The 22,709-nt window shown below is 30.8% G+C and overlaps 2 protein-coding genes across 3 annotated transcripts; one reads left to right on the forward strand and one right to left on the reverse strand.

The window, feature by feature from the left end:
* Positions 1–122: 122 nt before the first annotated feature.
* On the forward strand, positions 123–10,308 carry LOC105257249 (endoplasmic reticulum chaperone BiP). 2 transcript variants are annotated; one of them, XM_025413901.1, is made up of 11 exons: positions 123–289; positions 517–736; positions 902–1,049; positions 1,233–1,452; positions 1,539–1,771; positions 1,986–2,202; positions 5,771–5,879; positions 5,986–6,406; positions 7,244–7,609; positions 7,883–8,286; positions 8,554–10,308. In XM_025413901.1, exons 2-11 carry the CDS (start codon positions 609–611, stop codon positions 9,206–9,208), a joined length of 2,901 nt encoding a protein of 966 aa, XP_025269686.1. In that variant the 5' UTR covers positions 123–289; positions 517–608; the 3' UTR covers positions 9,209–10,308. The 2 variants fall into 2 exon arrangements, with proteins under 2 accessions (XP_025269686.1, XP_011266030.1); XM_011267728.3 differs by lacking the exons at positions 123–289; positions 517–736; positions 902–1,049; ... (1 more) ...; positions 1,539–1,771; positions 1,986–2,202 and adding an exon at positions 4,526–4,698 and having other exon boundaries at positions 5,737–5,879.
* A 5,499-nt stretch (positions 10,309–15,807) lies between these two features.
* LOC105257246 (60 kDa SS-A/Ro ribonucleoprotein) lies at positions 15,808–21,258 on the reverse strand. Its single transcript, XM_011267726.3, has 9 exons — positions 21,131–21,258; positions 19,891–20,184; positions 19,461–19,818; positions 18,775–18,995; positions 17,604–17,809; positions 17,337–17,457; positions 16,804–17,210; positions 16,565–16,729; positions 15,808–16,497 (listed from the first exon to the last, which is right to left on the reverse strand). Exons 2-8 carry the CDS (start codon positions 20,179–20,181, stop codon positions 16,597–16,599), a joined length of 1,737 nt encoding a protein of 578 aa, XP_011266028.1. The 5' UTR covers positions 20,182–20,184; positions 21,131–21,258; the 3' UTR covers positions 15,808–16,497; positions 16,565–16,596.
* Between the last annotated feature and the right edge of the window lie 1,451 nt (positions 21,259–22,709).

A 22,709-nucleotide genomic window follows, 5' to 3' on the forward strand; every position in this document is an offset into this window, starting at 1 on the left:
AACGAAAATATAAATTTAAAATATAAAAAAATATATGTTTATAATAGTATTTTTGAATACATATAAATTAATGTAATATAATAATACTGAATTATTTATATCAATTATAATATTAATTGCAATAAAAATTTAAATATATATAAATAGTGTCTTGCGATCTTCGCGCGTTACATCATATCAATCTTAGCGAAAATCTTAGTGTGGCATGAAATTTTCTGCGTATCATGCTCATTATGCATTATTCTCGGCTCCTTTTATAGGTCTCTTAATGTTTTATGTCAAATGCACGGTACGTTGTTCATAAAACTCAATTTTTAATCTTGCATTTCTTGATTATTAGAGAAGGAGAAAAAATCTTATTTGTTTAGTGTGATAAATAGATAAATTTATGTAACTAGTATTGCTATCTATATATATGTATATACATATGTATATACATATATATATTTATTGATTTTAATCACTTGTGATAACATTTTTTTACACATTTGAAACATTATATATTGGATTGTCCAGGTATTGCATTGATAAAAATCAAGTGATCAATATATATAACTATAAGAATCATTGTAAATATATTGTGACCACAAAGTAAAGATTAAAAAAAAATGAAAATGACAATGGTTCCAGCTAAGCATACTCTTCATAGTGGAATTTTTCATCCTGTCTTACGACAGTGGCAGTCGCCAAATGTAGAGATCACTGCTAATAATCTTATGTATCCCATATTCATATCGTAAGTATAGTATCTGATTATTGTTTAAATATAATTTATGCAAATATATATCAAATGTGTATAAAATATAAATATAATTTAAAAATTTATTAATAAATGTATTAATTTGTATATATATTATTTGCTTGTTGCAACATTATAGAAATGTAATTTTTATGTTTCTAGGGATGAGAAAAATGCTAAAGATGCTATTAGTAGTATGCCTGGTATATATCGTTATGGTATTAATCAGTTAGAAAATGTGTTAACACCTTTAGTTGCAAAAGGATTGCAATCTGTCTTATTATTTGGCATTTTGCAACATCTTGAAAAGGTAATGCCTACAAATTGCAATAAAACTAGAGAAAGAATGTTTCTCTGAAATTAAATTATAAAAATATATTAAAATATCAACTATCTTATTTAAATTTTTATTTTTATCATTATATATTTTTTAATTCAATTAAATATTTTTAATAAAATTTTATATTTCTAATTCTATTAATTTTTTTTTTAGGATGAGATTGGAAGCAACGCTGACAGTGCAAAGAATCCTATTATTCAAGCTTTACCATTATTGCGAAGAAAGTTTCCCAATTTATTGATAGCATGTGATGTTTGTTTATGCCCATATACAATTCATGGACACTGTGGTATCCTCAATAACGATGGTAGCATAAATAATACAGACAGTATTCGAAGGATTGCTGAAATTGCTGTGTCATATGCAAAAGCTGGTAAGAGTTCATACATTTTTAAAATTTATCTACTTATAAAGTTAATTATGTATGTATCATTATTTCAAAAACTTAAACCATTACAGGTGCTCAGATTGTTGCACCATCCGATATGATGGATGGCAGGATAGGTGCAATAAAACATGGTCTAGCTACTGCCGGATATTCAAATAAAGTAGCAGTTTTATCATATGCTATAAAATTTGCATCAGGGCTTTATGGGCCTTTCCGGGACGCATCGCAATCTGCCCCAAAGTTCGGTAATCGCATGTGCTATCAGCTACCACCTGGGAGCAATGGTTTGGCAGCCAGAGCTGCTGTAAGTTTCTGCTCATTATTAATTTTTTATTCATAATATTTCTGAAATATTAAGGAAAATAAATATGTGGATCTATAAGTATACATATAACGTCTCATTCTGTTATATTGTATTCAAATATTTAAAATTACATTTGTAATTCTTTTCTTGTACTTTGTATTAGATGAAATTGTACATGGAATTCATTTTTTTTTATTTTTTATCTTTTTGAAAGGCAAGAGATGTAGATGAAGGAGCGGATATGCTAATGGTAAAACCAGGACTACCTTATTTGGACGTAGTACGATGTACGAAGGATACATATCCACAATATCCTTTATTTGTGTACCAAGTTTCGGGAGAGTACGCTATGCTGCATCATGGTGCACAAAACGGTGCGATCAATTTGGAAAATGTGCTGAATGAAATATTACTCTCCATGAGAAGAGCAGGTGCTGACTGCATTATAACATATTTTACACCGTTGATCTTGGATATACTGCAACCGAAAAGCAAGTTATAATTATTATAAATTTTACATATATATAGTTATATAGATATTTTACATATATATAGTTATATAGATATATCCTATATATATATATATATATATATATATATATATATATATATATATATATTAAGTTTTTATTATTACATAATATTTCTGAAATATTGAGGAAAATAAATGTGTGAATCTATAAGTGTATATTTATATATATAATGTCTTATTCTGTTATATTGTATTCAAATATTTAAAATTACAAAACATCACATTCGCAATTGTTTTTTTATACTTTGTATTAAATGAAATTGTATATGAAATTGATTTTTTTTATTTTTATATACATATAAGTGTATATATGTATATATTTTATATATATGTATAATCGTTCATAATAAATTCATTGTAAATTAATTATTCTAATTAATTAACATTATGATGTTATAAATAATTAAATTATTCAATATTAAATTATCTATAATAATTATCTATAATAATTATCTATAATATACATACATAAGAAATTAATTTTTATCCAGAGGGATAAATTTTAATGGGTAAGGGAATTTTTAATTTTAAGATAAATTAAATTTTGCAAATTAAATAGGTATCAGAAAGAATTTTTATTATCGATAACGCGATACTATCTTATTTCATCATTTATGTGTGTGCATTACATTATGCCTTTGTGTTATAATAATATCAGTAAAAATAATTATGTAAGATGATGCGTTATTACGAACAAACGTTCCGTTTAACCTACTACCTATAGAGATAACGGGCAAATACCGTTACAATGAATGGTGTCACGGTGCGCGTGAAGTACAACTCGAGTAACATGTTCCATGCTATTTATTTCACATATAATCTTGTACCTGTATGATTTTGTACAATAAATAAAAAAAAAACTTTCTTGTTTTAAGACAAAGTTAGAAAGAGTTGTACGCGAATATACAAATATTAATAGTACATGATGACAATAGATGGAAATTTCAATAAGATATTTTAATAAAATAAATTTCTCACACGATTAAATTTCTCTTTTTAAATTATCAAAAGAGAGAAAAAAACATGAAATCATATTCTTTTATTTCAATATATATTAATGACATTTATTATATTGGAATTTTTATATACATATGATTGTATAAATCAAATATATATGATTGTATATAGCAAATATATATATATATATATATATATATATATATATATATATATATAGTATACAAGGCCGCATTTAGGGGGGGGGGGCAACAGGGGCTGAAGCCCAGGGGACTTCACGATCCTGTAATGATATATAAATGAAAAAAATACAATTACATCATAAATATAGCATACTATTCCTTATTAAACAGATTGCGCGTTCAAACGGTTTTTTTCTTATGCTAAAAAAATGGGAGCTATTTAAATCTATTTTTATTCACTTCATATAAACACGTTTGTTTAAAACATTACAGTTATCCTTTATTAAAATATATGTACATTAAATTAATGATTTTTTTTAGCAAAATTATTTTTTTATCGTGAAAATATTTAAATAAGATTTTTATATGCGTATTATATATTTTATGCAAGAATGACGCTTCTTTATATTCCTTTTTAAAATAAGATTATCAATAATACTAATTATTGAAAGTTTGAGACTATTGAAAATTCAGCTATCTTCTTCGTTTAAATAAATCTTTCAACAAAATTTATGTTTTTTTCTTTGTCGAAAAGAATAAAAAATTATAAAAAAATACATATATCTTTTTGTATTTTTTTTACAAGAAAATACCTCAAAGCTAATATTTAATTAATAAATAATGCAATTATCGATAAAACTAATTATTCGAGGATATAAACACATTCTTCATATTTATTCATATTTATTCATATTGCTTCATATTTATTTTTCGCGTATCTCCAATGTATATAATTTTGCAATTATAATTCAAATTATTAAAAAAATATCCTAAACGCATCAATTTACAAATTTGGAACTAAAACACTAAGAATATCGATAGTTTGCATCAGCTGGATACCGCATCGCGATATCTTAGCTGATGCAAACTATCGATACTTGTCAGCGTCGAGAAAGCGAGACCGCGAACTCTCCGGAATGACGTCCACGTGTTCCGTCCACCGTATCTAATCGACCACGGACGAATCGCGATGGTGGGCGAAGGTTCTGAAAGTACGCTGTCGTGACGTGGGCCAATGAGGTGCGGCCAACTGTACGCGCGTCCGACCAATCGACAGCGGCGCCTTCTATTAACGCCGCGAGTGTCGCGGCCAATCAGCATCGGCCACGACGAAACGGTCCCGTTAATATTCCGGCCGCGAGTCCGGCATCGACGTCAGTCATCGTTTTACCGTTCGTCAGAAGAATCGAGGATCTCGTACGTAGCGCGCATCAAGGAACGTTTTGCTGAGAAAACCAACGATACGTATTCTACTGGTGAGTGAATTCTTCGCTTGGAATATGTCGTCGAGAACCTCGGGAAGAGTCGAGAGGTTTAAGTCGTCGACGTATCGACGTTAACCGGGATTCGAATGCGGATTCGATCTTGGAGTTCTCGTTGATACGAGAACGTTCCGTCGAGAATCTTCCTGCCATTCTGTGCTGTCAATCTTAATTGTCACTCAGACAGTTGACGCGGATTTCAACGATGGTCTTCTTCGATTACTTTCGATCGCGTGTTATTTTTGTACGTTTTCGCTAACCCAAACTTTTTTTCTATATGTACTTTTTTTTCCTTTACATTTGGTGCACACTAGCCTTTTGCCACGTTTAATCAAGAGTCGCTCGATACGTCGAAGCTCGTGGAAATTTCCGCGTGTTTTCCGCGCTGTACAAAGATGTTCGCGAGTAATCTTAATCTGTGACTGATCATCATGTTGAAATATGTCGAATCGAAGAGATGACGTGTGACACGTTTATCGAATCAAGATCCGCCCGGTTAGAATCTGTTGGTTCGTAAAGTCCCGGAAGGACTAATTTCTTATTAATCCGTGTAACTATTCAATTATTATATACATTGAAGCATATTGAAACATCTCAAGAAAATTAGAAGGTCAACATATGTATTTTTTTTTAAACATGATACTACATATGTAAAGATAGACTACCCTCCAAACTTAAAAAAAAACTTTATTTACAAAGTGAAGTTTATTCCAGTAAGATTTATTTTTTAAATATAATTTTTATTAATTTTTGTTAATTTTTTTATTATTAAGCTAAAATTTATTTTAATAAATATATTAATTTGAGATTTTTCAAGTTATTAATAATTAATATCTAAAGTTAAAGATATTATAATTAAATGTGTGACGTGGTAAAATTATATCTAATTAAGATAAAAAATCTATTAAAATTTCTAACAAATGTCATACTAGTTATTATTACTAAAGAAATGATATGTTTGCACAGAAAAATCTGTTTTTAGATTAAAGAAAAACTATTTGTACATTAATCCCAGGATTTTTAATGATTTAGGTGAAGTTACAGTAAATCATGAAGGGACTTAAAGCTCTGCTAATGGTGGGGCTGCTTGCAGTCGCCACACTTGCAAAGGAAGATAAAGAGAAGGAAGATATTGGTACAGTGATAGGAATTGATTTGGGTACAACTTATTCCTGGTGAGTACACAATGATACATTGCATTACCAAGAACAATGACTCATAATTTTTTTTTTGGTTTTACCTTTGCAAGTAAATTAATGAAACACTACGTATACCTTTCAGTGTTGGAGTTTACAAGAACGGCCGCGTGGAGATCATCGCCAACGATCAGGGTAACCGTATCACGCCGTCTTACGTGGCATTCACCAATGACGGCGAACGTCTGATCGGCGACGCCGCCAAGAATCAACTGACGACAAATCCGGAGAACACTGTGTTCGACGCCAAACGGTTGATCGGCCGCGAATGGTCGGATCCAACTGTACAACACGATGTGAAATTTTTCCCATTCCCCGTCATCGAGAAGAACAGTAAACCTCACATCAAAGTCGAGACTAGCCAGGGTGAGAAGGTATTCGCGCCCGAGGAGATCTCAGCTATGGTACTGGGCAAGATGAAGGAAACCGCCGAAGCGTATCTCGGCAAGAAAGTCACTCACGCGGTCGTCACTGTGCCGGCTTATTTCAATGATGCTCAAAGACAGGTATGGTATCGACCATGTAATATGAATAAGGTTGTTTATTCCTTGAAGAAAACATAAAATACCTTTCCAGGTATTCTCAGGAATTATTTTGCATCTGAAAAATAAAAAAATTGTTATAGAATTAGTTAGGACTCAGGGAATTTCTTTAAAAAAGTTTTCTTTTTAATAACTTTGCTCTTATTATTAATTTATAAATAGGTCCACGAATTAATCACATGTTTAAAATATATATCTATGTTTGTCTATATATTCAATGTTTTGAAATATTGAACATATAGCAAATATATTATGTATTTTAATTTTCAATGAAAAAAAATGAAAAATTTATGCGAAAAATGTTTATCTTAGGAAGCATATTCACTTTTTTAATATATTTACAAATTTGACACTTAGGATGCTCTATGTTTTTCCTTTGTATAAGTTATTGGAAAAAAATTAGAAAACAAAAACATAAATAAAAAATTAAAATAAAAAACAATTTAAAAACATTACAAAACATTAAAGGACATTAGAAAATAAAAAAGTTTATTTTATATCAAAAAAATTATATAAACAAATTTTTTAAATATTCTTTGCCTAGAATTTTAAACAGACATACCTGAAAAATTAGAGAATTTCCAGGAAATTTTTTTATAAAATTTGAGTGGCACATCCTGATAACTAATACTTTGAGATATGTTAAAAAGAGATAATATTTCTTTTAAGTGTAGGCATATCATGATTACTAAATCTTCCAGTTTTCTTGTTTAATGCATTTTAAAGATAAAACGAGAAAACCATATTTATGTCATGATAAATTCATTCTGATGCAATTATAACGTTCGACTTTCGACATAGGCGACTAAGGACGCTGGAACGATTTCTGGTCTGGTCGTAATGAGGATTATCAATGAGCCAACTGCCGCCGCTATTGCGTACGGTCTAGACAAGAAAGATGGCGAGAAGAACGTACTGGTATTCGATTTGGGCGGTGGCACTTTCGATGTGAGTTTGCTTACCATCGACAACGGCGTGTTCGAGGTAGTTGCTACCAATGGCGATACCCACTTGGGTGGCGAAGATTTCGATCAGCGCGTAATGGATCATTTCATCAAATTGTATAAAAAGAAGAAGGGCAAGGATATCCGCAAGGACAACCGAGCTGTGCAAAAACTACGTCGTGAAGTTGAAAAGGCCAAGCGAGCGCTTAGTGCTAGCCATCAGGTATGTTGTATATATCTTTTCTTATATTTATTTATTCATATATTCTTTATCATATATCATATATTATATATCATATATCATTTATCATATATTCATCTTTATTCTATATTCATATATTCATATATCTTTTCTTATATTTATTTATTCATATATTTTCTATATTTCTGTATGCGATATTTCTGTATGCATGCAATTTTATTGTAGTATTTTTTTTCGCTTCTTTTCCTATCTCTTTTATCGAGCGCGATTATTATATATTTGTAATTGTTACAGGTCAGGATCGAAATTGAATCGTTTTTCGAGGGCGAAGACTTCTCCGAGACGTTGACCCGTGCCAAATTCGAAGAATTGAACATGGATCTCTTCCGTAGCACCTTGAAACCCGTGCAGAAAGTTCTGGAGGATTCCGACATGAGCAAGAAGGATGTAGATGAAATTGTTCTAGTCGGCGGTTCGACCAGGATTCCGAAAGTTCAACAGTTGGTTAAGGAATTCTTTGGCGGCAAGGAACCATCGCGAGGTATTAATCCCGATGAAGCCGTCGCTTATGGCGCTGCTGTACAAGCCGGTGTGCTCTCCGGAGAACAAGATACCGATGCTATCGTACTTCTTGATGTTAATCCTCTCACAATGGGTATCGAAACTGTCGGAGGTGTGATGACTAAACTCATTCCAAGGTAAATATCTTCAATTAGATATTGATCGAAATGATTTCAAATAGTTTCATATAATTTTAATTATTAAAGTTTTATTCAGAGATCACGTTTTCAGGCAGATATCTATAATAATATATTCTTCTTTAAATACAACGTATTTTTATATAAATTCGCAGATTTTTTTCTGGAAAAAAAATACTTTAGTTTTTATTATCGATCTAAATTTATTAAATAAATTTATGCGTGAAATGATAAAATTAAACATGACTTCTTCATTTATTTGTGCAGAAACACAGTCATTCCTACGAAGAAATCTCAGATTTTCTCCACGGCGTCTGACAGCCAGCACACTGTCACAATTCAGGTGTACGAGGGCGAGCGTCCTATGACCAAGGACAATCATTTGCTCGGCAAATTCGATCTGACCGGCATTCCACCAGCGCCGCGAGGCATACCGCAGATTGAAGTTACCTTCGAGATCGACGCCAACGGTATTCTGCAGGTGTCCGCCGAGGACAAGGGTACAGGCAATCGCCAAAAGATAGTCATCACGAATGATCAGAACCGCCTGACGCCCGATGATATCGAACGGATGATTAAGGATGCAGAGAAGTTTGCCGATGACGATAAGAAGCTTAAAGAGCGAGTGGAAGCGCGCAACGAACTCGAGTCGTACGCGTATTCGCTCAAGAATCAATTGGCCGACAAGGAAAAACTCGGCTCGAAGGTGAGCGATGCAGACAAGGCCACGATGGAGGAAGCGATCGAAGAGAAGATCAAATGGTTAGAGGAGAATCAGGACACGGATCCAGAAGAATACAAAAAACAAAAGAAGGAACTTACCGATATTGTTCAGCCAATCATCGCCAAATTGTATCAGGGCGCAGGCGGTGTTCCACCTACCAGCGGTGGCGATGAGGAAGATATCAAGGACGAGCTTTAACTGCAAGCTGCAGATTCCGCTCCTTTTGGTTTGCGGTTTGGACTGATTACTCGCCTCCACGAGCAAATACTTTACGGAAGTGTCGTTAATACATAATAATTATACGAAATGCTGAGAACGAAATATTCTCGCCGTACGTTTAGCTCTAAAAGCGTTCGGTTCTAAGTTTCTTTTAGATAATATATAGTATATCTAATTTTAAGACTCTTAGTTTAGAAGGACATTTGAAGCTAAATGTGCAGTGAGAGTATAACAAGTCTTTGTTGTAAATCGTCAATGTGTGTACATTTAAGAAAAGTGCGAGAAAGTGCTCAGGATGCCGGATGTTTTGTCAGATTTTTCATGCACTTCACGTGACAGCGCTCGGACAAATGTATGTTATAAATATGTTAAATATTTATTAATTTATACAAAATTTTAACAATTATTTATATCAGTTCTAACATTGTCTCGCATTTTCCTTGAACGAGCAATTCTTGTGTTCTAAGTTGATCGCTCGATTATGTGCACAAGATGCGTCGAGAGAACTCGATTGAAATACAATAAAACGAAAGTTTAACGAGTGCGTACAATACACATTATTTGAAGATTTTGTTCTATTGTGCTTCTATTGCGTTTGACTCATCCGACTTTGAATTGTGCGATGCCAATGTAAGAAAGTATTGTCGTATGGAATCATTGTCAGCCAGTCTCTGTATCGTGTTTGCTAAGGAGGAATTTGACTTTTTTAAGGAGAAACTCTCTTGATTAGGAGAGAGAGAGAAAGAGCAATCCGACGCAGAGGGTCCAGGGGAGGGATTCCAATTCTGCTCATTCCTCCCCCGCGGCGAATACACTCACATACATTGACTCCACTGCGTCGTTAATTTATTTTGAATTGTTTTGTATGTTTCATTAAATGTAATAATCGATTCATCGCAGAGCAATGCAAAGGTTTGTTCGTGAGTATGCGTGAAAGAATGAATGGTGAATGCGCAAATACGCGGGCTGGTAACTCGTATACTGCCATCGAGTTACATCGTACTATGTACAATGTAGCCCAATCTCTATGTGTGTGAGCGCAAATATGTATCAGTAAGAATAAAGATTTTTTCAATAAATTACACTCTCTTTTAATATCTATCAAAATATTTTAATTAATTTATATATATTTATAACTCTTAATATTAATATATATTTGTAGCTCTTTCAAACTTGATATATGTGTGAATATTGTTTAAAATTTCTTAAAACTTAATATTTATTTGATCATGTAAATAATTTTTCTAAAATTTATACCAATTTTCGGGGATCTTTTTTTCTTATTTCAAATTATAATCGATATTTTTAATCTATTTTAATTATCCGTTGATACAGCGAGTGAATAAGGTGAAAAATCCTTTTGGGTTCTGAGAAATTTATTTAATGAAGTTCAATTTTTTAATGCATTGTAACAAAAACAGCGCGAAATTCGTAGACATAATCAATTTCCTATAATAAATTCTTTCCTATTTTGCATATCAGAATACAACCATTAACAGACACGATGACAATAACATAATTCGCTCCTTCGAATGGAACTTTTCGAACACGTTTTTTACTCGGAACAAGATACTAGGCGCTTATGTAACGTGTGTCACGAATTTGCTAAGATACAAAAATAATATCGATAAAATGGGGAATTTATAGCTGTGTTGGAAAAGTTTTGTAATCTCGAATTATAACTCAAATACTACTTTTATCTACGAAAGCAAACGCTACAACAATTTTTAGAACTTGATATCGAGGAATAATCACAATCGTAATCGAATATTCATGCGATTATAAAAATAAATAAATTTATTTTTATAATATTATTTAATTGTGATCATATTTGACATCAGTTTAGCTATATATCTAATTTTTTCCGTTCAAAGTACCGTACGTTTTAATTTCGTAGTATTAATTTCTAAAAATTACGAAAAACTTTAATTAAGGACGGCAAATAATTTTCTCATCAATGTTTCCACCTGTTATACAGGTTGGTTCCGAAACTTTTCCCACGCAGCATGTACGTGACAATTCCTCTTATTCCAGTTTCCAAATTACCGAACAATACGGATCGCTTTACGGATTGCGTAATCTATACACATGTAATAATACTATCTTTAAACGAAAGCGCCGAGAAATCAATCCGCAGCGATATAATTCCGGGCGCTGCAAAATTAATATACACGTATAGGAGTCTGAAAACAAGTTTTGAGATTCTCGAAAAATATTTTTTAATTTTTTTTTGTGACACACACCGATCTCTTTGACAGTGTATGTGAGGAAGAAACGATCGCTGGTCGTAAAAATAGCATTTTTAAGTAACATTCGCGCTCGAAAGGTGTGATTTTCTTAGGATAATTACAATAATATACACGAGATGCACGAGAGGAATGTTTTTCGAGTATCTCAAAATCTCTTTTTCTCAAAGAGATGCCGAACCGTATAAAACGTATAACATAAATCCACCGAACAGGCAGCAGCTGAAGTGAACGGTATTATTCGCCTGTGAATCGATTTGTTTCGCCTTTACTTCGGATTTTTCTGTATGTAAAAAGGTAAGGCCAAAAGACATAGGCGTTCAGTGCGTGAATCACGAACAACAAGAGGGACAATTTTCGTCGTAACTCGCAGAGTTAGTACAATTCGCTCTTACTATTTTACACTGAGAATAAGGTAACGAGGTATTTCATTGCGGTTTTTGTACATGTAGAATTGAATATATTCCGTTCTTCGAGAGATTTCATTTTTCCTTTTTTTTTTTCTTCATACTTTTGGCATTTGCGTCGAAAGCTTCGAACAACGGGTATTGAGCACTTTTCTTTTTCTCTAGTTTCTTCTTAGATCGTTGAAGCGACAATGTACTAATTATGGAATTATAAACTTTGTCTTCCGCGTATATATATAATCCTAAGGAACATGATGTATTATTTTCGTACTTGTGTATGTTAGTCACAAATGTAAGTCTGCATACGACTGATAGAGAATTGAAAATGAAAAAGAGAAGAAAATGAAATTAAAAATGGAAGTCCTTCGCGACTGATAAATTATTCGTCATTCAAAATTATTAATTAATTTAGCGAGCGATAAATCTTTTTTTTTTTTCAGCAAGTTCAAGATATCCTAACGAGTACAAATATTTCTTCATAATGTTTATATATGTTATAATGTTTTTTCTTTAGTCCTACGCAGACTTGTGACTAACGGTATTTGCTCCGAAACAGTAATGATGCCTGTAATGCTTATGAATCGGATAAAGTACGTTCATGTGTGCTTCCTGGTCGAAATCAATCGAAATTAGGTCTGGAACCTCGGAGGATCGTCTTCGGCAAGGAAGCTATCTTGTTCCCGCTTAGATAATGCGAGAACGTAGCAATGACCCGAGACGTCATGTATCGCACTTGGTGCCACATATGTCCCGCGATTCATCCTGTTACATCCTCTTCTTTCCCCCTCCTCACCGTTTTATAATAACTAGGTAATGCAGAATTTCTATTTTTCTCTCTCTTTACGCGGTAAATATCTTTTTTTCTTCATCTATCATGAACACATTTAACATATTGTTTCTTTCTTTCTGTTTAATTACACAGCGCATTTCGAAATCAACTGGACTGTGAAATAACAGCGTGGATAAGTGATTTCCTTCAAATTCTGGCTATACTACTGCGTTCTTTTTTTTTCCTTTTCTTCTCCGTTTTCTTCCCTTCATATACGCCAGTCTATATATCATATACTTCGGACGTATTCTTATATAATAATATTAATGAATACATATATTTGCGTACACACCGCAAGCGGAAAGGATTTCGACTCTACAATATTTCTCGAATCTCACATGACACTCTATCTTCAAGTATTGAACGCTATAGCTAAATTTAGTATTATAATTAATATAATTTCGTAATATATATATATATATATATATATATATATATATATATATATATATATACGATTATAGAAGAGATCTGCTTGTACTATGATAAGATTGCTATTAGCGATTGAGTTTAGAATTGAATTGGTCGATTATTATAAATGTCTATTGTAAAAAAGAAGAGCGCTTAAAGACGAAATCCTCCCCGGTCACGAAATGCACTTCCATACATATACAAATATTATATAATGCCTACTTGCTAATGCCAGTAAATACAATTGAGCTACTAATATGATCGTAGCGTGTATATTATCATTAAACTCGCGTTTCAGTAATTAGACGCGTTTCGTTTTTTGAAAAAAGACTTTTTCTCTCGCGTCTAAATATTATCTCAAGTAAAAATGCGCTAGAAATTCTCCGAACATTGAACGATTTAGACACGAGATGTGTGTATATGTGTGTGCGTGCGCGCAATAAATGTATAAATAATTTCTCTGAGCGTAATGCTCACAAAACACCAAGTTTAGAAATAATGTGTAAAAGTAAACGATAAATATTTTTGATAAATTATAATTTATTACAAAAATTCTCGGTAAGACGCTGCGCAACCGAGATTAACATTTGTTCATGTGAATTTTCTTTTGAAATACGATCTTTAAAAATAAACTTATCACGATCGATTTTCTTAATAAATCGTGATAAAAGACTTATCGCAATTTTCTTTCGCCGAGTTATAAACACGCAATTTTGTTTAAAGTTCCTATACAAGATATTACATGTTTTAATCGCTGTGCATACAATAGAAGTGAATACCTATTTCTTTTGTTAAAAGTTAGAGAAAAGATAGAAAAGATAGAAAAAAATCGGATATTCAGTTTTTTTTGGAGAAATTTAATTTATCGCTAATTAACTCTCCCAATTTGATTTATTGGATAAATATTTTTCAATAATCAACAATAAAGAATCAATTTTTTTTTGCCTAATTCAGCAAAAAATATGACTTCAATCTTTAGGAAATTAACTACAATTTGACATTATTTTCATTAGGATTGAAGTGCTTAAGACCGCTTAGAAGAAACAAATCTACTTATACATTCTTTCCAGAACATTGTTCTATTGAAATAAGATTCATTCGTGATAATTTTCGATCCACAGATTACCAAGGGGACAGCTGCAAAGAACAGGTGAACAGTTAAGCACTTGATTGAAATTTATTTCGAAGACCTGAGAGTTCATCCACGCTGTACTTTTTAGCAATCAGGTATGAAGGAGGTACATGTGCTTCTCATACGCGAAAACCCGAAAGGTAGAAAACCCGAGACTGATAACCTGTAGATCAAGAAGTCGTTGCCAAAAGATACGACAGAGAATTTTCAACAGAAAATTCACGTGTTAATTCACTCGCGCATAGCGACTAAAATTCAACAAATATAATAAAATACAGTGCGCTTCTGGACCGCATCGCCTTAAATATCATTTCCCTAGTTTGAACAACAACAATGTATCTCGTATCACAGTATATTATTCAGTAGTGTATTTAGTATTTGTCTCTCGCTTGTCTTCACTTTGGATATGGCAAATATGAGATAGTAACAGTAAAATTATACTAATGTAAGTCTATAACTCTTTGGGGCTAAATGCGTATCACAGTGGGAAAATTTTCAACGTTCCTATGTTCATCACCGTTCTCCTCTCTTCTGCTTCTTTCTTCTTTTTTTTGTCTTTTTCGTTTTACTTATTTTAGATTATTATTTTTTAACTGTCCAGAAGCGCACCAGTCATCAGAAGCGTGTCGCTTTTGTTTATCTTTTTGTTTCTTTTTTTTCTTTTTTCTTTTAATAAGATCACGTTATCCATACGCGCACGTTATTATAAAGAAGCGTAAACCGGCAACCAGTATTAAGCAAGCAATATAGTAATATAATATTAGAGAGTAGAAGAGATTTTTCTTTTTCTTTATCATATTAGTCAAAAAATGCACCATATGTTACTTAAGATACGCATTTCCGTATCAACTATGCAGTCTTATCCTAACTTTTCGCTGCGTAGTGTGTTTCTGATAATGCACTATTATGGAACATAGGACTATTGAATTGTACTTTTTTCTTCTTTTTTACTTTTCAAAGATTACTGTAGTTGCATATGAAAACTTTTGGAAATTTTTAACCCTTTGCACTCCAAGGTATTTTTGAAGTACCTTTGGTGAATATAAATGATTTTTTCATAATTCGACTGTGCCTGTTAAATAATTTTTATATATATCAAAATTATACATCAAAGTCATCTTCACTATCGAAAAATTCAAAATCTAAATATTTTTCCTTTTATATTTTTTAAATTGTGGTACGAAATATGTCTGTCGCCGTAGCGGCGCTTATGGAGTGCACAGGATTAAATGTCTTATATCACAAAAATATTTTTAAAATTAAATAACGAATCCATTCTTTTCAATTATTCTTAAAATAAAAATTAGATAAAATTTTAATTGACTCAGTTTCTTCTATATATATGATATTAAAAAGAAACCCATTCATATATTTGATATAATATACTTGATAACATATTTTACAGCAAATATTACAATGTGAGATTTTAATTCTCAGAAAAACTCAAACTAAATATATATTCTGAATAATTAGAAAAACTCAAACTAAATATATATTCTAAATAATTATTAAAATAAAATAAAGTACAAAAAGAGATTTCATATGCAACTTAATAAAATATATGTAAGCTATATATTGCTTATATGATTATCGAATTGATGCGATATTACGCGCTAGTATTCATTAAAAAAATAAAATCGTTAAGTTATTTTAAGTAATAGTATCGAAAATTTTCAAACCAGAATAAAAATAATACTTGATCTTTTTTTTACACACGAAAAAGAAAATACTACACAGCTGTTGCCTAATACTAAGAACATGTAATAGATAATATTAATATCATCGTCGTGTGCGTCAATAATAGTACACGGCGCTACTTGCGGTATGTTCTTGATAATCTTCATTGTTCATTTGTAATATTCTGTAATTCTACATTCCAAATGCACAATCTCTCTTAGATCTTAAATGAATTACAGATATCAAACTTAAATTTGATTCAATTATGTATATGCAAATACAAGCTGACGTTTGAAATCTGCAAAAAAGGCGAAATTGTTTAAGACTTAAATTTACTGTTGTTAAGTAATTGAAAGTTCTTTTTACAACTTTTCTTCTTCTCTACTCATCATATTAGTTTGCTTGCAAGTCCGTCTCAATTTTGCAAAATCGATACAATCGGTTTCTAAAACTGCCAAAACAATATATTGCACTTTTGTATCGAAATGTGCTTTAAGAGAATAAACTTCTTCTTCATTAATTTCTTGCATCATATCCTACTGAAGATAAATGTATCGAAGAATCTTCTGTAAAAGTACAATATGGAAATGCAATCAATGTGCACATAATCTTTCGTAAATCGATAATACTTACATAAATAATAAAGATTTAATGTGTGTTTAAATTTAAAACATAGACCGGGAGAACGCCTGGATGACAATAGGTACAGTAGCATCGAAACCATTGATCGTCAAAATGTTTTCGTCACAATTTATCTTACGATATGTTGAAGAACAGCACATGCTACAATTAATTAGCCTGCAAAAAGAAAATTTTGCGTCTTTATCTGTTTAAAAAAAATTAATGTAACAAATAGAAATGTGTGTATTTACTTTGTCTGCGGAAGATTCAATTCATTTCTGTACAATATCAAAGCTTTCTGAGATTCATCAGAATATTCGTACACTTGATCCACAATATTAATAAAGACGTCGTATTTCGTTTTCTGCTTCATAGCCCAATGTAATGGTTTACTCATGTTGACTCCTGCAGCAGGTATTTCCTGTAATGTTTTTAAAATCTCGCTATGGGATTGCGTGTTGTTGACATTTGCCGTGTAAAGTCCATGTTGTTTAAATGTCGCTACGGTAACGTCCGTTTCGCAACGTAAAAGTATCATCGCGATCAGACAGCCCGTCTCGGCACCAGTCATGTTACCATTATGCCAAGCGGGTTCATTTAACATCACTCTATTCATGCTAATTGTCACTAGATAGCGCAACTTCGTAGGTTGTTGATGCTAAAAATGATATGATGATATTATATTAATAAAAAATTATAATTGATATAAATGACAATAAAATTATAATTAAATTGAAATTGTTCATAAATATCACAATACAATCTATAAGAGAAATTGACTTACAGCAAATGACAAATTAAATGCTTCACGTAGAGCGTTTATTACTTTGATATTCGGAGAAGGTGGTGGTGATAGGGGCCTCTTTGCTGTTTCTTGTACTTTTCGCTTCTCATAAGACAAAGGTCTTGAAAAATGTATATATATATATCAATGATATAATTGTGATGTAAATGTATATATATATATATATATATATATATATATATATATATCAATGATATAATTTTAAGTTTAATCTATTATCTATAAAAAGACGATAAATGCACTTACTTTCCAGAATTTTTGTAATTTTTTAGAGTGATGAAAATTAATGCTGGATGAATTTTACTTTGCGCTATAAGTTCTGCATTAGTAAGTTGATCTATTACATTCTCGATTGCCAATTCATCTGATTCTAATAAGCCAAGATTACTAATCCTTTGCAAATTGTTTAAGAGTGTAATAGTATCCATTGATGGTATCAATGCACTCCAAACCTTGACGAAATAGCCGAATGTTATGTTAGCCCATTGATATCAATATTTAGATAAATACCAATTAACGCTAATTGTGACTAACAAAATTTTCTTTCCATTTATATAGTATTAAAAAATATGGCACTTGTTTTTAACTATATATTTTATGCAAAATTGAAAACAATTCTTTTATAATTTGACAAAATTTAATTATTCACATCAATACTTAATTTTCAATATTATATAATATTTAATAATTACACATACACACACACACACACAATACAAATTTAATGTATGTTAAATTTGTATAAATTCTATACAACTTTATTTGTAATATTTCTAAAAATCACAACAAAGTTGTATAGAATTTATACAATTTTATGAATTTTGATGAATTTATATATATATATATATATATATATATATATATATATATACAGAGTGTATCTTAAAAAGCTCCCACTAAGCAAATAGCGTTATTCCTGATTAAAAACCGAGTAGAAAAGTCCTGAACCATTTTTCTTTCCAAGATTCATTAAATAATTAATCAGATTTAAGTATTAAAAAGATTTCTGAAAAGATGAATTGTTTAAAAATTAACACAAAACAGTTTATTTTTTTTTGCTTATCCAAATCTTTATATGTTGATAATGAGGAAGTTTATCTTTTTATTGGCGCGACTTTACTCATTAATTACTGCTTTATTAAGCATTATGGAAAAAAATGAACTTTTAGACTCGGTTTTTAATCAAGAATAACGCTTAGTGGGAGCTTTTTAAGATATACCCTGTATATATATATATATATATATATATATATATATATATATATATATATGTATATAAATTCATCAAAATTCATAAAATTGTATAAATTCTATACAACTTTATTTGTAATATTTCTAAAAATCACATTTTGATGAATTTACACACATACACACACACACACAATTGCAACAAAAAAACAACATTGTAACATCTCACCTTCCTGGATTTTAGCAAATGTCCAGGTACATGTTCTAGTGAATATCCATTTGTTTCCAGCAAAGAAGCTGCTTCGTTCTCATCTTCACAACGTTTGAAATTTTTTACATTTTCTATGTACTGCAATATTTCATTAATATTTGGATTTTCGGATTGGTTTTCTAAAGCCATCCTGGTGTTTTCTATGCCGCATATTATATATTTCAATATCACTCCTTTTTCTATAAAATAAATAATTGTCTAAGTAACATTTTATATCAATGATTAATGATTATATCATAATATAATAGTATAAGTTTACTACATATAAGTTATTTATTAACACACACATATATCTATAAATACATACATCTATAAATTATCTTAACCATTAATTTTTGAACAACTTTCAGTGATGACACTGAAGTCTAATTAGAATCATCCATTTCAATTATAATTATAATATATTTTAATTATAATTATAATTAAGAACATAAGTGAAGAGATAATAAGAATGGATATTATTATTATCTCAAAAATTATTATCTTAGAGATTGATAAATTTAAGAAAAATGACAAAATATTAAATTTATAATATTGAGCAGTGAATTTATTTATTATTTTTTGAGATATTAATTTTTCTTTCAATCAACAGTTTCTTTTATCAATCTTTTTTTTCTTTTAATTATGGCTTTATGGACCTTTACCTGGATCATTGGTTGAAGTATGAGCCATTTTGACAATGTCTTTATGCTTCCAACCATATCTACTTCTGTATTTTGTGACACATTTTGCTAGATCCAATGGCTTTTTAGAAAGATACCAATTATTAATAGCCTTTCTCAAACCTTGACCCCATCCTTGTGTATGATAATTCAACTCTTTCTCTCTACACAGTTTGGAGGCAAATTTAATAAACAGGAAAAAATCCTGTGTAGATGCACAAATCTTTGTTACATTATCATATGCTGCTTTACGCAATTTCTCGCTTTTGTTTTGTCTACAGCAAACAGCAAGAGCAAATACTAAAGTTTCCGGATGTGGAACAAGATTGCTATCAAATGCCTACAAGTAGTCTCATTTTAGATATAGAAATAAATTATTTTATGTGGTTTATATACAATTTGTAGTAATTACTTTTATGATTAGTTCTATGGGTACCAGTTGCTTTTCCTCATTGTCAGCAAGTTCTTCTATGGATGGAACATTCTTAGCTATAAAATAATTATGGGCAAACCAATATCCAGGCTGATAGTTGGCATATTCTTTTCCAATATATAGAAACCGTGATAGACGTATTTCAGGCTCTACAAATTGTTCTTCTTCTTTTTCTTTTTGTGATCGACGTTCTTCTTCTTTTTGTGTTCGAGTTTTTGGACGACGAGTTAATGTATCAAAATGTTGTAAATGAGATATATTTCCAGACATTTCCTGGAATGTATTCAAAGCAACAATTAAATTATAGATTACAGATTTATAAATGTTACTATTAATTACAAATATTTATCATTAGCAGATAACACGAATAATCACTTAAATTTCTGAAAGCAATTTTCAAACAAAAAAAATGAGAAAAATAATTTTTCTTTTAAATATTTTTTCAATATAAATACAAATCTATATTACTAAAATAACTTTTCCAATTTAAATATTTTTAAAGTAATAAATTCCAAATTTATACATAATTTTCTATAATGTTTACTCTAAACAATTCTTCATAAATATTAAAAAAACATATATAGAATGTATGCAAATATATAAAATTAAATATAAATTGCCTTGCAAGACTATTATATAAATGTAGATTTTTTTATAAATAGAGATATTTGATATAATAATAAAGAAATATATTAAATATATTTAAGATAGACGAACAAAAGTTTCAAAAATCACACTGTTTTGTTCAACAAGATTTTATTTCATAGCTAGCAAAGTATTCGGAATCTTGACTTTGATCATATGGATAAACAAATAATCGCGTTTTTTCTTAAGTTTTATACCTATATATATATATATATATATATGTTTCACTTATTTGAATTTTTCTCTTTGAAAAGAAAAAAATAATATACATATGAAGAGTCACTTTGGATTTCATATGACTCGAATTGACACTCGCACCTCTCGTTCTCCATATATACACATACACATGCTCATCACACATATGACGCGTCAAACCACATAGACATGTACATGCATACGTGCATATACGTATTCGCGGGGATCGCGCGTACGTATCACCTGGTTACCGGATAAGGTAACCACAGAGATACGCGGAAGGATGACGCGAATTTTCGTCAGTGGGAGCGACACGAAATTGGAGTAAAGTCAAACGTGAGCTGGAGAGACGCGATGTTGTCCTGTGTGCGTCCTTTACCTTGCGTCAATGTGGAGCAACGTTATGGAACGAGCGCTCATGCAAGAGAAAACAGAGTAGACGACAATATCCACGACGACGATGACGATGATGACAACGTTGAACGACGTACCCGACGTGCAGGAACGCACTGACGCACGCGAGCGACACCGAGCGGCAACAGCCCACATTATATGATTCAAAACGGCGATAACAGATGGCGCGACACGGACGTTTCTCTTTCAATTCGACATTTTTATTTACTATGTAGCTTTTTACGCTCCCTTATGGTATTTGAAATAAGTGCTGTATGGCTTAACAGCCAATGCCTGTTTTTGCCAAAAAAAAAAAAAAAAAAAAAAAAAAATCGACATTTATCTTCTTTTTATACTTTACAATAAAAAATAATAATTAAAAAAATCGGCCGATCTCTCTCTCTATCATCTCTATTTCTTCTCACAGCACGAAAAAATATTCCACCGAAATTAACAAATGAAATAGAAATATAATTAATTATACAATTACATTATTGGGCAAAGAGCATATATGCGTTAATCTACTTAGGTTTCAAAAAGCAAGAATATTAATTATAATTAGATTAATACATAAATTTTGTTTAGGGATTTGTTACCTAGTGAACAAAAATGTATATTACTATAATAAATTTTTCAATTTCATTGCTTTTAAAAAACAAGTTTTATTTTATGCAAATTTTTTTTAATGCTTTCTCTCTCTATCTAAATATTTCTTTTTATAAAATATAAAAAAGAAAATATCTTATATAAACTTATATGATATTTATATATCAAATTTATATATTTATGTATGAAATTACATGTTTTACATTAAGTAAAAACATTGAATTATATGCAGAATGTATGCAAATATATGTGTAATCGAATAATATAAACATAAAATTATATGCAAACGTTCTTTACAAAGATATATGAATATCATAAAAAATTATCACTAAATAATTGAATAATTATATAGAATTCATACATATGTATGAAATACAAAGTGCACCGCGGGAGAAAGAGAGAGAGAGTGTGTGTGTGCGTATGTGTGTTATAATTGCAATATACTGTAACAATTCAGTCACTTTTATTCAATCAAAATGAATAAAGATATCATAAATTAATAGAGCGCACGAAGTATTAAAATCATTCGCAAACATATCAATTCATGTACATTCGCAACTAAAGAATTAATGAAGGTGATCTTCTTCGGGAGTTTGATTCGTTCGCTACATTGCCTCGTTCGTTCATTACCTTTAAGAGCATATATGTGAGAGACAAAACGAGTAAAATGATCGTCCCTCGGCCATCGCGCGTTAAACTCCCTCCGTGTTGTTATGACTAACATCAATTGCACACAAAGATCGAGATAAGTTCAATGAAAATGAATAGATGATTCTCCCAATCGATCGATCAACTCTAGAATTAACTTGCCACTATTTAAAAATCGATATCACATTGTAATTGTCTTTTAATCTTCGCGTTATACAAAGAGAAAACAGTCTTCTGCTATCTCTAATTAAACATTAATCAGACTCTATATAACATTTCGTAATTCAATCATCAAACTTATCGTTCACAAG

Source organism: Camponotus floridanus, unplaced genomic scaffold (assembly GCF_003227725.1).
Source record: "Camponotus floridanus strain SB8 unplaced genomic scaffold, Cflo_v7.5 scaffold70, whole genome shotgun sequence".
In the NCBI taxonomy this organism is placed as follows: Eukaryota; Metazoa; Arthropoda; class Insecta; order Hymenoptera; family Formicidae; genus Camponotus; species Camponotus floridanus.